The sequence below is a fragment of the Falco cherrug genome, chromosome W (genome assembly GCF_023634085.1).
Source record: "Falco cherrug isolate bFalChe1 chromosome W, bFalChe1.pri, whole genome shotgun sequence".
Taxonomy (NCBI): domain Eukaryota; kingdom Metazoa; phylum Chordata; class Aves; order Falconiformes; family Falconidae; genus Falco; species Falco cherrug.
The window spans coordinates 3,697,341-3,712,224 of NC_073719.1; the positions used below are offsets into that span (position 1 = coordinate 3,697,341).

General features: G+C 39.6%; 1 protein-coding gene across 5 annotated transcripts in view; it reads right to left on the bottom strand.

Annotated features, from left to right (window-relative positions):
* Window positions 1–1,301: 1,301 nt before the first annotated feature.
* Window positions 1,302–14,884, bottom strand: part of LOC129734523 (kinesin-like protein KIF2A) — an 88,053-nt gene continuing 74,470 nt past the window's right edge. For 4 of the 5 annotated variants that reach the window (XM_055698105.1, XM_055698102.1, XM_055698101.1 and 1 more), the window contains 4 exons: window positions 14,073–14,223; window positions 11,730–11,831; window positions 9,240–9,375; window positions 1,302–3,069 (listed from right to left, as the gene is read on the bottom strand). In XM_055698105.1, coding sequence (XP_055554080.1) covers window positions 2,984–3,069; window positions 9,240–9,375; window positions 11,730–11,831; window positions 14,073–14,223 — 475 coding nt within the window. In that variant the 3' untranslated portion in view covers window positions 1,302–2,983. Of the gene's footprint in view, window positions 3,070–9,239; window positions 9,376–11,729; window positions 11,832–14,072; window positions 14,224–14,884 lie in introns of those variants that run through there. The other variant, XR_008730092.1, reaches the window with a different exon arrangement.

The window sequence follows — 14,884 nt, forward strand, 5'->3', positions numbered from 1 at the left end:
GTTTGCATTAACTCTGCATAGCAACTATCAAAAGAAAAATCCACTTTGATCTGTCTTATGATTCGGGAAAACAGTAACTGTTAACTCTGTAGCATCATGTAGGGGTGAAGGCCCGACTGTGTATTAACTACCGTAAGTAATTTTTTCATGTATAGCATATCTCTTTCCATCAGACCACAGTAAGAGGAGAAGAGGCAAATTAGCAAAAAAAATCCCAAGATATAACTTCATTTTATACATGTCCAGTGTCAATACTTTAAAAGTAATTGGGAAAAAAAAAGTATAGAAACATGTACTTGAATTTGCAGACATCCTGAGAGATTGTCTTGGAAAACTGAATTGCTCATTTATTTTATTCTAGTGCTGCTTCACTGCATATAGAACCAATTTATGAGTGAGTATGAATAGCCACAGCAATATGCACAGACCAATACAGAAGGAGCAAGTGTTGGAGACTTGTGTCACAGGGCTTAAATGCTTTTGTTTTACAGGATGGGAATCAAGATAAGCTTGTCTGAGTCTTATTCAAGTAATTCCAGTCCACCATAGCAATGGGCTACAGGAATTCAAATGCTATAACCAGCTGTATCAGTTTTTTTTTTAATCTCGATTCTCAGGGATTCAGTATCAGTGTAGATCTGATCTTTACAGCAGGCTCTATTGCAAAGGCTGTCTCTTAACACACACACCCCCAACACCCCAGTTGATGCAATTTCAACTTGCATCTGCTACCTGACAGGGCACGTCATTTACAAGGCTTAGTAAAAGTTGTCGAAATCTGCCTCTGTCCTTGTCCTCTTTGGTACCCCTATAAACCACATCCTGCTTGTGGCTCTAGGCTTACATGGAGGAATAGTAGGGAAGCAACTGTTTCTCGTGTGGGATGTCTCAGTCTTCAGAGGCTTTTTAGAAAGTAAAATTTCTTTAGAGCAACTTCAAAGAAACCCTCTGGTATTATACAGTAACCTGTACTATCACCTACTAAAAAAAGCTGCTGCCTTCTATTTCATTGGGGTTTTGTTGTTGTTTGTTGTTTTTTTTTAAACTGTGATGGAAGACATTCTTAAATGTTCAGAAAGATGTGTGATGTTTCTTTTAAGACCTGTTGCAAAACTTGTCAGGACAGTCCTCTGGGGTGCTTCTTCCTATATGACAAATTTGTACAGAATAGTTAGTTCCAGAAGTAAATATTCATTCTGAAATCAGAGGCCTTTTAAAAAGTGTAACTCAGATGTGTTTACAAAATGAAACCCTTCCCAAAGCAGAACAGAACTTTCATATAAGTAAATTCTCAGCTGTAATTCACTTAATAGCTTAATTTATTAAACACAGTATGTAAAATCTACATTGTTTCAGTTTTCATGTTTACACACAGGACGATATATATTTTTTTTTAATTTTTAACTATGATGCGACAAGAGCTTCCTATAGCCTACCTTCCTATGTGAGATACAAATATTAAACACTACGAGAATTCCTGGCTCATTTAACCCTCTTTGCCTTCCCTTTGTTTCCCTCCAGGCCTGGCACAAACAAACAGGTTTGTATTATAAAAGTAATTTTTAAACAGTTCCAAGGGGAAGTCTGCTGATATGAACTCCTGAAAACAGGGAGAACTTATAGAGAGGTCTAAAATTCTTAATTTGACAAATTCTTACATGAAAGGTCAATCTGTTTTGGATACTGACTTGCAAAAATAACTTGAGTGCCACCACCTAATAAGTGCTGATACACATGGTACCATTTGTGAGAATTCAGGTACTTGTGGGATTTCTGTTAGCACTAGGTAGAGGTATTGTGCAAATCCTCAAATGATGCAATTTCACCTCACTTTTCAGTTGCTGGGACTATATAGTATAAAGGGAAAAATAGGTATTAGCTAGTTTTTTTGAAGCATCAGAGGTACTTAAACTATCTGCAAACTACAGTTAATGTACATGTAAGCTTGTCATGCATCAAAAGCCAAATTTTAACAATATGTGAAAGGCCAATATGTATTTCTTTAGCCAGATCCTTGAATTTTGACAGTTATCCTATCCCATATGCAGAAGTCAGGTTGTACCTTTATTCTGACAGCAGTATCACACCATACCGCATACTGTATATCTGCATTATCCTAAGATACAACTCTCCTCAGTATTTAAACATTACCCTTTATTATACATCAAATAATTTATACTTTTTGGATTTTTTGTTGTGTTTTTTTTATTACAGGAAAAATGTTAGAATTATATAGCTATTTGTTATGATATTCAAATAAACCTAGACTCCAGATTTTTTACAAGGAGCATGGAATGTTCAGCTGTTTGTCCACTCTAACAGCTCTTGTTAGTGCTGTGAAATGCACTAGCCACCAAAAAAAAAATAAAATTCAAAACACATTAGAAATGTACACACACTAAAAGTAATTTATATTGACAAATAAGGAATATTGTTTATTAAGGCTGTGCTTCAGAAAGAGGATGTTTAGGGTTAAGAAGCCTTCATCAAGGCACAGAATGGGAAGAGGTAAAAGCACAGCTGTCTGTAGAACATAAGTTATGTAAAATCACTAGTGAGATATGCATCCATACAAACACAAACTGCACAGCTGGTCTTTGTAACAAAACTGAACATAGTTAAAAGGAAATACTGTGTCTTTTTAATGGCCACAGTTTTACTTCATTATTAAAAACATGACAAATATTTCCAAACGCAAAATTCACAATTTGAATAAATGAAATATTTTAAACAAAGTGCTTCACAGATCTGAACCCTGCATGGTTGTACTGTCTGGCCTAGAAGCATTTTGTAGACATCGTAGGAGCATTTCACACAAATCTGAAAATGTCATTTAGGTGAATAAGAAACAGGACATTTCCACAGACATTTCTAACATTTTTACACTTTCAAGTAGCTGAGTTCTTACAGCCACTGGGTTTTGTAACATATGTGTGCTACAGCAGTATGGGTTCATAGATTCCTTTAGCAGCAGAGGCCCATTTCAAAGGGCACGTGGTCTTTTCGGGTTGATCTGTTTACTGGCCTGTTCCTCCTCTTGTAGAGCTGCCCGGAAAGATTTCACTTTATCTTTAATGAAAAAGAGAGAATGAGTACTAATGTGCCTGTGCTCAACACAGATCTTGAAATTAAGCCCTGATACTTCATATACTGGCACTAATGCACAACAAAGAACATTCCTCCACAAAAATAGCTGATACTACAAACTACAAGAGGATTGAGATAAGCTTAAATTCAACACTCACCATACAAGCAAGTTGCTTAGCAACTTAGTCCCTTAGATGATACCCCTGTCTCTAGACAGGATAGGTTTGGAAACTGCACAAGTGCATTGTGCAGCTCAAGAGGAAAAAGAAATTGTACAATCTCTGGAAGCAAGGTCAGACTTTGCAGGAAGATTACAGAGCTGTGGTTCATATATGCAAGGAGATGATACGAAAGGCCAAAGCTCAATTAGAGTTCAAATTGTCCAGTGTTGTGTCTGATTGTAAGGGCTTGTTAAAGTACATTAATAGCAAGAGGAGGTCTCAAGAAAACATTGGAGTGATACTTGTTGATGATGGTCATCTGACTAATAGGGATGAAGACAAAGCAGAGGCATTCAATGTTTTGTTTTTTTTTACTCAGTGTTTTATAATACTGACAGACCTTGGGCTGCCCAGTCCTCTGAGTCAGAAGACCACAAGTGTGGGAACAGTGACTTTTCATTTGTAGACACTGAAGTTGTAAGGGACCAGCTGTACCAGCTAAATGTTCACAAGTCCATGGGGCCTGATGGGATTCATCCCAGAGTACTGAAGGAGCTAGCAGATGTTATTGCAGGACCCCTCTCGATCATCTGCCAAAGGTCTTGGGAGTCTGGGGAGGTCCCTGTTGACTGGAATGTTATTACAGTTTACAAGAAGGGCGTGAGGGAAAACCCAGGAAACTACAGACCTATTAGTCTAACCTCAGTTCCCGGAAAAATTATGGAGAACATACTGGCTGCTATTGAAAGGCATTTCAAGGACAATGCAATCATCAGGCACAGTCAACGTGTTCACAAAGGGAAAGTCCTATTTAAATAATTTGATATCTTTCTATGATAAGGTCACCTGCCTAGTGGATGAAGGAAAGGCAGTGGATGTAGTTTTTCTGGATTTTAGTAAGGCTTTTGATACTGTCCCTCACAGCATCCTTCTGGACAAGTTGTCCAACTGTGAGATCACAGAACAGAATCATAGAATCATTTAGGTTGGAAAACACCCTTAATATCATCAAGTCCAACTGTTAAACTAACACTGCCAAGTCCACCACTAAATCATGTCCCCAAGTGCCACATCTACATGTCTTTTAAATACCTCCAGGGATGGTGACTCAATCACTTCCCTGGGCAGCCTGTTCCAGTGCTTGACAACCTTTTTGGTGAAATTTTTCCTAATATTGAATCTAAACCTCCCTTGGCTCAACTTAAGGCTGTTTCCTCTCGTCCTATCACTTGGTACTTTGGAAAAGAGACTGACACCCGCCTATCTACAACCTCCTTTCAAGTAGTCGTAGAGAGCAATAAGGTCTCCCCTCAGCCTCCTCTTCTCCAACCCCAATTCCCTCAGCTGCTCCTCATAAGACTTATTTTCTAGACCCTCCACCAGCTTCATTGCTCTTCTTTGGACATGCTCCAGCCTCTCAATATCTTTCTTGTAGTGAGGGGCCCAAAACTTAACACACTATTTGAGGTGTGGCCTCACCAGTGCCAAGTAAATAGGGAAGATCACTTCCCTAGTCCTGCTGGCCACACTATTTCTGATACAAGCCAGGATGCTATTGGCCACCTTGGCCACCTGGGCACACTGCTGGCTCATATTCAGCTGGCTATCGACCAACACCCCCAGCTCCTTTTCTGCCAGGCAGCTTTCCAGCCACTCTTCCCCAAGCCTGTAGCATTGCATGGGGTTGTTGTGACCCAAGTGCAGGACATGGCACTGAGCCTTGTTGAACCTCATACAATTGGCTTCAGCCCATCTAGCCAGCCTGTCCAGATCCCTCTGCAGAGCCTTCTTACCCTCAAGCAGATCACCACCACCACCCCCCAATGTGGTGTCATCTGCAAACTTACTGAGGGTGCACCCAATCTCCTTTTCCAGATTGTTGATAAAGATATTAAACAGGACTGGCACCAATACTGAGCCCTGGGGAACACCACTTGTGACCAGGTGACAGCTGGATGTAACTCTATTTGCCACAACTCTTTGGGCCCGGCCATCCAGTCAGTTTTTTACTCAGCAAACAGTATGCCTGTCCAAGCCATGAGCAGCCAGTTTCTCCAGGAGAATGCAGTGGGAAATAGTGTCAAAGGCTTTACTAAAGTCTAGGTAAAGAATATCCACAGCCTTTCCCTCATCCACTAGGCAGGCCGTCTTGTCATAGAAGGAGAGATCAGGTTAGTCAAGCAGGACCTGCCTTTCATAAATCCATGCTGACTGGGTTTTCCTGTGTGCTGTGTGATGGCACTCAAGATGATCTGCTCCATAACTTTCTCCAGCAGTGAGGAATGATGAGCAGGTACTGGGTGAAGAACTGCCTGAATGGCAGGGATCACAGTGTTGTAATGAATGGGGCTACATCTGGCTGGTGACTGGTCATCAGCGGTGTTCCTCAGGGATCGATTCAAGGGCCAGTTCTGTTCATTATTTTTATCAGTGATCTAGATGTAGAAGTTGAATACACCATTAGCAAGTTTGTTGATGATACCCAGCTGGGAGGTGCTGTTGACTCTCTCGAGGGACAAGAGGCCTTGCAGAGGGATCTAGATAGATTGGAGCATTGGGCAATCATCAATAGAATAAAATATAAGAAGTACAAATGCCAGATTCTGCACCTGGGATGGAGTAAAACCAGAAACAAGTATAAACTGGGAGAAGAGTGGCTGGAAAGCAGCCCTGAAGAAAAGGATCTGGGGGTGCTGGTTGACAACAGGCTCAATATGAGTCAGCAGTGTGCCCTGGCAGCCAAGAGGGCAAACCACATCCTGAGGTGCATCAAACACAGTATAACCAGCCAGTCAAAAGAGGTGATTATCCTGCTGTATTCATCATTGGTGCGGCCTCACCTTGAGTACTGTGTGCAGTTCTGGGCCCCACAATTTAAGAAGGATGTGACAGTCCTTGAATGCATTCAGAGGGGGGCAACAAAGCTGGTGAAAGGGCTGGAAGGCATGTCCTATGAGGAGCAGCCAAGGACTCTGGGCTTATCTAGTTTGGAGAAAAGGAGGCTGAGGGGTGACCTCATTGCTCTCTGCAGCTTTCTGAGGAGGGGAAGTGGAGAGGGAGGTGCTGATCTCTTCTCCCGGGTATCCAGTGACATAATGCATGGGAATGGTTCAAAGCTGTGTCAGAGGAGGTTTAGACTGGACATTAGGAAGCATTTATTTACTGAGAGGGTGGTCAAACACTGGAACAGGCTTCATAGAGAGGTGGTCAATGTCCCAAGCCTGTCAGTGTCCAAGAGGCATTTGGATAGTGCCCTGAATAACATGCTTTAACTTTTGATCAGCCTTGAAGAGGTCAGGCAGTTGGACTAGATAATTGTTGTAGGTCCCTTCCAACTGCAACTATTCTATTATGTTCTGTTCTGTTCTATTCTATTCTATTCTCAAATGTAACCTGTTCACACTTAAATTCTGCTTCTAACTTACAGAGTATAGGGAGATACATACTACATATTTCCTTTTCCTTCCCAGTAGCTTCCAAACCATCCTTAGACAGGTTCAAAATTGTAATTAGCATGCAATCAGTAACTTCTGTCCATTTGAAAAACTAGCAGAGTAAATTCTACTCCCCCCAATTTTTCATAGAATCATAGAATGGTTTGGGTTGGAAGGGACCTTAAATATCATCTAGTTCCAAACCCCCTGCTATGGGCAGGGACACCTTCCATTAGAACAGGTTGCTTAAAGCTCCATCCAACCTGACCTTGAACACTTCTCCAGGAAACCTGTTCCAGTGTCTCACCACCCTCACAGTAAAGCTCTTCCTAATACCTAATCTAAATCTACCGTCTTTCAGCTTAAAGCCATCCCCCTCATCCTATCACCACATACCCTGGAGCCTTCTCTTCTCTGGCTGAAAAACTCTCTCAGCCTGTCTTCATAGGAGAGGTGCTCCAGCTCTGTGATCATCTTTGTGGCCCTCCTCTGGACTTGCTTGAGCAGGTCCATGTCCTTCTTATGTTGGGGACCCCAGAGCTGAACGCAGTACTGCAGGTGGGCTCTCACGAGAGCCAAGTAGAGGGGCAGAATCACCTCCCTTGACCTGCTGGCTACACATCTTTTGATGCAGCCCAGGATGCAATTGGCTTTCTGGGCTGCAAGTGCGCATTGCCGGGCCATTTTGAGCTTCTCTACCAACACTCCCAAGTCCTTCTCCCCAGGGCTGCTCTCAATCCATTCTCCGCCCAGCCTGTATTTGTGCTTGGGATTGCTCTGATCCACGTGCAGGACCACAATTGCACTTGGCCTTGTTGAACTTCATGAGGTTTGCATGGGCCCACCTCTCAAGCCTGTCAAGGTCCCTCTGGGTGGCATTCCTTCCCTCTAGAGTATCAACCATGCTACTCAGCTTGGTGTTGTTGACAAACTCGCTGAGGGTGCACTCAATCCTACTGCCCATGTTGACAACAAAGATGTTAAATAATACTGGTCCCAATATGGACCCCTGAAGGATACCACTCGTCACTGGCTTCCACTTGGACATCGAGCCATTGACTGCAACTCTTTGAGTGTGACCATCCAGCCAGTTCCTTATCCACTGAGTGGTCTACCTGTCAAATCTATGTCTCTCCATTTTAGAGACAAGGATGTTGTGCAGGACAACTTTTCTATGAATGTGAAAAACATCTGTGATTATATTTTGGAAGTAAATAGATAAATTCATCATTCATTTGTTTCAGAATAACTAGTACAACAATGGGAAAAGCCTGAGAAAGGATGTATGGCATCCTTTTGTATTTTTAGCCCCCCCTCCCCCCCCCCCCCCCCTTCCCCAGTACATTGCTCAAGAATGGGAAGAAGGAAACCACAATGATAGCATTAAAAAGTCAGTCCCAATGTGACAGGAATAAAAGCTGAAATATTCAGTGACCATTATGTGCCATGAGCATAACAGAAGTTACTGGTAGAAAGAATCTTTGACTTAACAGTTCTTCCCTCCTGTAAAGCTATACATGTATCATGCTGCCTGTAAAGATGCAAGGATCTTTTAGATATCCTGTACCTCCAGTATCTAGTTTCAAAAGTGGTATCTAATAAGTTTTGGAAGAACAGGGAGTCACCTAAACTGTTTTTTCACTGCTGGTGTCTCAAATTGTCTTTTCCTGAAAAGGAAGCCATCATCCATAATAAGCAAAGGAATGTACATCTGCTAAAGTATACTGGTGCCAATACATGTTTACAAGGCAAGCAGGCCACATCCGATTTGCTTGATGCATTCTTCTAACTTACAGCAGATACTCAGACTGAGTAAAAAGTAAGATTTATCTTATAAGGAGTTTTCTAACACAGATAAAAAACCAAACAACCACCCTTGAATTTTTACCAGTTTAGCATGTCTGTTGGAATCCAAATAAATACAGAAACTAAAATGAAAAATTAATCTCCATGAGGTACCAAGCTGACATACTGATTTTAGAAGACAAGTGGAAGAGTCAGTTTTGGGAACTAAGAATTATCAGCAGTTTGTTTTTCAACAGAGAGGCTGACAAAATTCCGACAGAAAGGCTGCTGAGGAAAAAAGTAGGCTAACAGCCAAGCTACTCAGAGCTCAATACTACTCTTAAGCACAGACTGAAAAACAGCTGTAGGCTCCCTGCTACACTATAGAGTGCAGTATAGCAGGAGCTGGGAGTTCCTACTACTTCGTCCTCATTGCATTACCTTCTTTTTTTGTACAGTTCTTTTGGACTTTCTTTTTCCTTCCTTTATTGTTTTGGAACAAAGAAAAAAAAACAACCAAAGTTGCAGGATCAAGTTTATACTTCCTGGGGGTAAAGCAGAGACTCTTCATTTAAACTAGGATGAACCGAACACAGATGTGAACTTGTTCTTAGGCAGCAGAATAAATGTTCCTTCCACAGAACATTACAGGACAGCATAAGGTGAAAAAAAACCTCAAAACATAACCACACTCTTTTTTTCCTCCTCATTATTACTGCAAGTCTCTATGGCAAATAAAAATGCACACAAAACATGATTAAAAGCAATCTACCTCTAAGTTCAGCCAGAATATCAATTTTTTGCTCTAGAATTGCTTCAAGTTGGGTAGCGTAAGAATCCACATCATAGTCTACTTCTTCTGTCATCTCAAGAAGAGCTTTTTCATCTTCTAGCCATCTAATAGATTCCTAGATAAAAGTTAAAATAAAAAAACAATCCACAACTAAATACATTAGCAAAGTTTCAACACAAGTTTCAAGACAAAGAAATGAAGTACTCCTTTTCTCAAGATGACCACACTTTTACTGTCTAGTCACCTCACTATAAAAGATTTCAATTCTAAAATGAATCCTTATTCCTAATTCAGGAAAACGGTATGTTTTCTACATAGTTTCTTAACTCCAGTGGTCATACCAGCAACAGATAAACCCCAGCTACCCCAGTTCTCTTCAAATTCAGAACATTAGGTGGTTGTAAAGCTAAGAAACTCAGAACTTTATGTCATGATTGTGTCCCCTTAGATAGGTATCAAACTTTGAATCCAGGCTTCAGTTTAAGTATGGGCTGGTTGCCACTGACTATAAACACAGTGTCATTACTACAGTCAAGGAGCCAAAATAATTCTGTGCATACTCAAACCCAGGTTTTAGAGAAGCTGTATAAAAGAAGAGCTATTTTAAGCTTTCTATTGCATGAGCTAACTCTCCAGACTGATAAGAGTACTGTAAAAGTCGGTTAAAGCAGCTCTTAGACATCTTTGCACTCTGAATATTACACAAAAAAAAGAGAGGGGAAGAAAAAGTCTTGCAGCAAAGAAGAATGCAACGAGGAGCTTAAAGCTTACAGAACCATGCAAAGCTGTGATCAGGAAAACCGATCCCATTGGAAATGCTTTGAATATAAAAAAAGAAGAAAGCAGCTGACAGTTCTAGGCATGGTGGGCCTGAAATATTAAAATTAAGTCTTTCCCTCTGTTCTCAGTAGTCCAAGTAATATTGAAAGCATATTCCATACCCCATGTATGTTTTGTTGGCTTTCAGACAGATGGAGCTCACATCAGGATAGGATTCATATCATTTCATGTAAACTCGTATATCCAAGAAACAAAGGAAGACCAACACCACTAGAGCACAATTCATTCAGTTGATCTATTTTAGACATTTTTGTTAGGATAGGATGTTTTGTATGCCAGAATCAACAGCTTCCAGGAGAAAGCTCACAGAAGACAACTTCTGCATGTTACAGTTTGTAGATTTTGTATTGGTGTAGCCCATTCCACTCATGGCATAAACTAACAAGCCATGCTGTGAATGAAGGGAGCTGAGGCTTGGACACATTTCCTTCTAATGACTGCTGTGAGAAGCAGTAATCTCCAGCATAAGGCCAGATGGACACACAGAGGCAGTAACATCTTAAACTAATGCAGCTTGTCTCTCCAGAAGTTGCAAGCATTAGGACATGGCTATGACATATGACATAGGACTTTCACACTTCTGCATGTTTTACTTCAGGGCTAATGCTTCATAATAACTAAATCTTTACATCTGTTTTAAAATGTGTTATTTAGCATCCTACTGTATTACATGAACACACATCAATGTTCCACTAAGTTAGATACCTAAATTGAGGAGATGTGTGTATTGCCTACAGGTTTAATGTTTTGCTGTTTTCTTGCAGCAGATGTGCCAAATGGACAGCCCAACTAAAGACTCTAAGGTTATGAACAGAAGCAACTCATATTGCCTTCTGACAACTAGTAACTCATTACTACAGTGTATTTTGTGAATGTAAAAGGCTCTGTGGCACTGACCAGCATTACACTGCGTGGGCAGTATTCCTTCCAAAGACCCTGACTAATAGCAAGTGAAACCTTTATGTATCTGTAAAAAGGAAGTAAACAGGCAGTTAGAAATATATTTGTTTCTTCAGTATCTAGGATGAAGATGTCACAAAAGGATATTTAGAGGAGATACAGGAGATACTTGGAGGGAGTATTGCAGTATCTTAGAAGGAGGTGACCAAACAGTGCTGATAGAGACATTACTATATAGAGACATTATTATTAATTGACAGCTTTGGCATAGGAATATTGGCATAGATTAGACAGTGAAATTGAAAATTTCAAGACCAATCTCAGTAAGCTCCCTGCAACTAGAAAAAACAGTCACTAATGCTGGAAAAGAACTAACAGAAAATATATTAAATTGTTAAAATACTAAAAAGAAAATAGCAACTTTTCTTACAATGAACAGTCTATTTAGGAATGTTTGTTGAGAAGAAAAGGAAAATTTTATTAAATTTCTGGGATGGTAGAAAAATATGCTTCTTTTTCACCATGGGGACAAAGATTAATGGTTATGAGATCTAAACATCTGTTCCTATTTCTTTGCTACAATGGGCTTAGTGCAATAAAACAATTTAGAAATCTCAGACAGCAGTGGAATGACAAGATGATATCCTACATCTTCAAGAGTATGCACTTTCACTGGGAAAACCTGAATGCCTGGATTAGAATAAAACAAAGTAGAGCTTCATCTTTTACCTGGAAGACAGCCCTGTGGTCTTCTACTACTTGTTCTTCCATTTCTACCATTTGTGACACAGCTTCATGGAAAGTAAACAACTGTGGAGAAACTTCCTCTTCCTAAAAACAATAAAACTTGTTAGTCTGGAAAGAACTGTGGCTACAGGAAAAATATTGAATGTGATCCATCCCAGAACATAAAAAGAAATATGCAGAAAGCAGAACCCATCAAAAATAGAACTTAATACTTCTAACAAGAAAATCTTCAGAAATCAGTGGAGAGGGCAATACATTTAAAATGCTCACAGAGTTAAATTTAATTCATATTCATTAAAAATTTCCAGCCACTAATCCTAGTGAATACTGGAAAACAGGATATTTCATGTGAAAAAAACCCCAAGTTAAAATCGTGGGAGGAGGAAGTCACAAGGGAAGAATGCTAATTTCTAGTAGGTTTTACTCATTTTCCATCAGGGCTTTTTGTTGTGCATACCACAATAGACAGACAACAATTTTAAAAAAAGAGAACAGCAATTACGTTCAATACATTTCAGGGAATCAAAATTCAATTAGTCCTTTGGGAAAAAAAGTGGAATAAATGTAAAGTGAAAAATCGAAAAAGTATGTAGTGATTAATACATTAGAAGGATGCATAATATGGATTTACAAACTGGGACAAACAGGACTTCTTTAGACATAAATAGTTAACAATCAAAGGGGAAAGTGCTAGGTAAGCTGCAATTAATGTTTTAGCAAGACAGTATGGTTCCTTATACCATACATTTAAAATCTTTTTAAAAACACATTGTAAAGCTTAACTGAATTCCACATGAACAACAGAAAAGTATGATATGAAAGGCTATTTGGCTGGAAGGACTGTCCAGTGGGAAGCTCTAGGAATCACTAGCACGTCCTTATAAAATAGAGTCCTGGAAGAAGAGTCAGTTACTAAAATGAGAAATACTGCAAACACCATGAAGAGGTGTTTGAGAATGCAGAGTCTTGAGAAAAATGTTAGGGTAGTAAGGATTTTTCCTTTCTATCTTTCATCAGCATTTTCACAAACCAGGTTTTAATCCCTGTTGAACATTTAAGGAACCAGGACTAGAGCTGCTAATCAGCAGCGAGGGAAAAATGCCCTTTAGAAAATGCCTCTCAGCCCTAGCTCATGCAGCCCAGGGAGACATCCTGGGAACATGATGTAGCACTCTCCCAAACATGTCTCTAGGGTTTCACTCCATGAAAATCAGGTTGTTGAGAAGAGGAATGATGGGTAGCCAGATTTCTAAATGCAGAGAAAGGCAAATTTGCTTGAAACAGGTGCTGCATACAGGGAACGTAATGGTAAAAAACACAGGAGTGTTAAATAAAATGGATGCATTCCCCAGGCTACTTCTAACTACCTAATAAAAGGGATGAATCTATACTGGAAAAAATGCACACTAAAAACCACAAAAGCCTAGAGCAGACCCTGCCTAGACATTAAAAGTCCTAATCAGTGAAAAGGAAAAAGGCCTAAAAACCTAAAGATCCACCGGAGAAAAGTCTCAGGTAAAAGTTCTGTCCTGCCTTACAAGATTGCACAACTTGGTTACTGAGGAACCATAGCATGTAGTGCTGAATCGCCCTGTTCTTGCTCACTGTACCCAGGCCTAAGCCATTGTTGGAAATCGCTGTACCAGGTACTAGAAATCATAAATTATGTAGAGTTAGACATTAATAGAAGGAAATGGTAATAAGCCAAGATTCATGTACAAAATCCTGGCATGGTCATGTATGAAAGAAAGTTGAAAAATGCAACTCTGAGGAAGACCACCTGAACAAGGCTAAAGGCCAGAACAACCCTCTAAAAATTGATGCCAAGAGAAGACTCCACCTAAACTCCACCCAGGCCCCATCTAGACTCTGCCTATCATTAATATGCAATGAGATGTTGTAATTACATGAATAATGTATAAAAAGATGTTGCAATCATGTATGTCAAATGTATAAATTAGCCTGTTTCACACCTGTACTTTGGAGTGAGTTTCTGTGGTGCAAACCACCTCCCCTGCGCAGAAATTAAATACCTTGCTGCTAAAAGTACAAAAAGTCTCTTAGCAATTTTCTTCATTCCAAGGTTTTCCAGCATCATCAGCAAGGAAGATAAAGAAAAATAAAACATTCTCCTCTCACCCTTCAAGGAACCTTTTTTTTTGTGTGTATGGGAATGAACATAATATCATAAAGTGAAAAGGTGAAGGGGCATGCTGTATCTACTTAATGACATTGCTAACACGCTATAAATACACATTACTCTGGATTTGTTCTGCCACTGTATTTATCAACATCTATTTCCATGTAATGCTGTAAACCACTCACATTTTGTTCACAAAGCAGTTTGAGATCATCTCTCTGAGGAGAGCTCCCCACACTCCACTGTGTCTCTAAGTCATTGATCTGATTTGGAGCATGGTGTATAATGGGACGGATATCTCCTGCAGTGTTAGGATCAACCATCAGCTCCTTCACCCTACAATCAGAAAATATTTCATTTGTAGATTAGTAACTTCCTGTACAAAAAAGTTAACACCAAAAATAAAGCCCTATGGGTTTATGCACTTTTAATTAGGATGATGATGTCAGCTTCACAAATTTAATGTACTTTCAGTGACAAAAAGATGTTAGTCCAGCTCCTAAAAAGCATGTAACATTGAATTTCAACTACTTGTAGGTGGATTACAGTCCATCTTCTAGCAAGAGGCATTTTTTGATTGATACTATTCATTAACTGTTAAGAGGGCAAAACTTTCCAAACCCTCAATATTAACTCCTTAACACTGAATAATATTTTAAAGAAAAGTTCATTCAGCACCCTAAACCAGACCATCTTTCTTTTTCTGTGCACACAAACATGCTTTAAAAAAATGAGTCAATCAGTACCCCACCAGCTGTTATAAGCAAATCCACCAAGAATTCTGAAGAAAATAATTTGTAAACAAGTATACCAGAGAATGAATAGTTCTTTTAATTAAAATATTTTCAAAGGTGAAGATATCTTAAAATGTTAGGCTCTTGCAGCATGAAAATAGTTTAAAAGACTGATAATGATCCTGTCCAAAAAAAGCTCATTTAAAAGAACGTTTATGAAACAGACACATCAAAGTCTGCAAATATAGCAAGTTTTACAACAA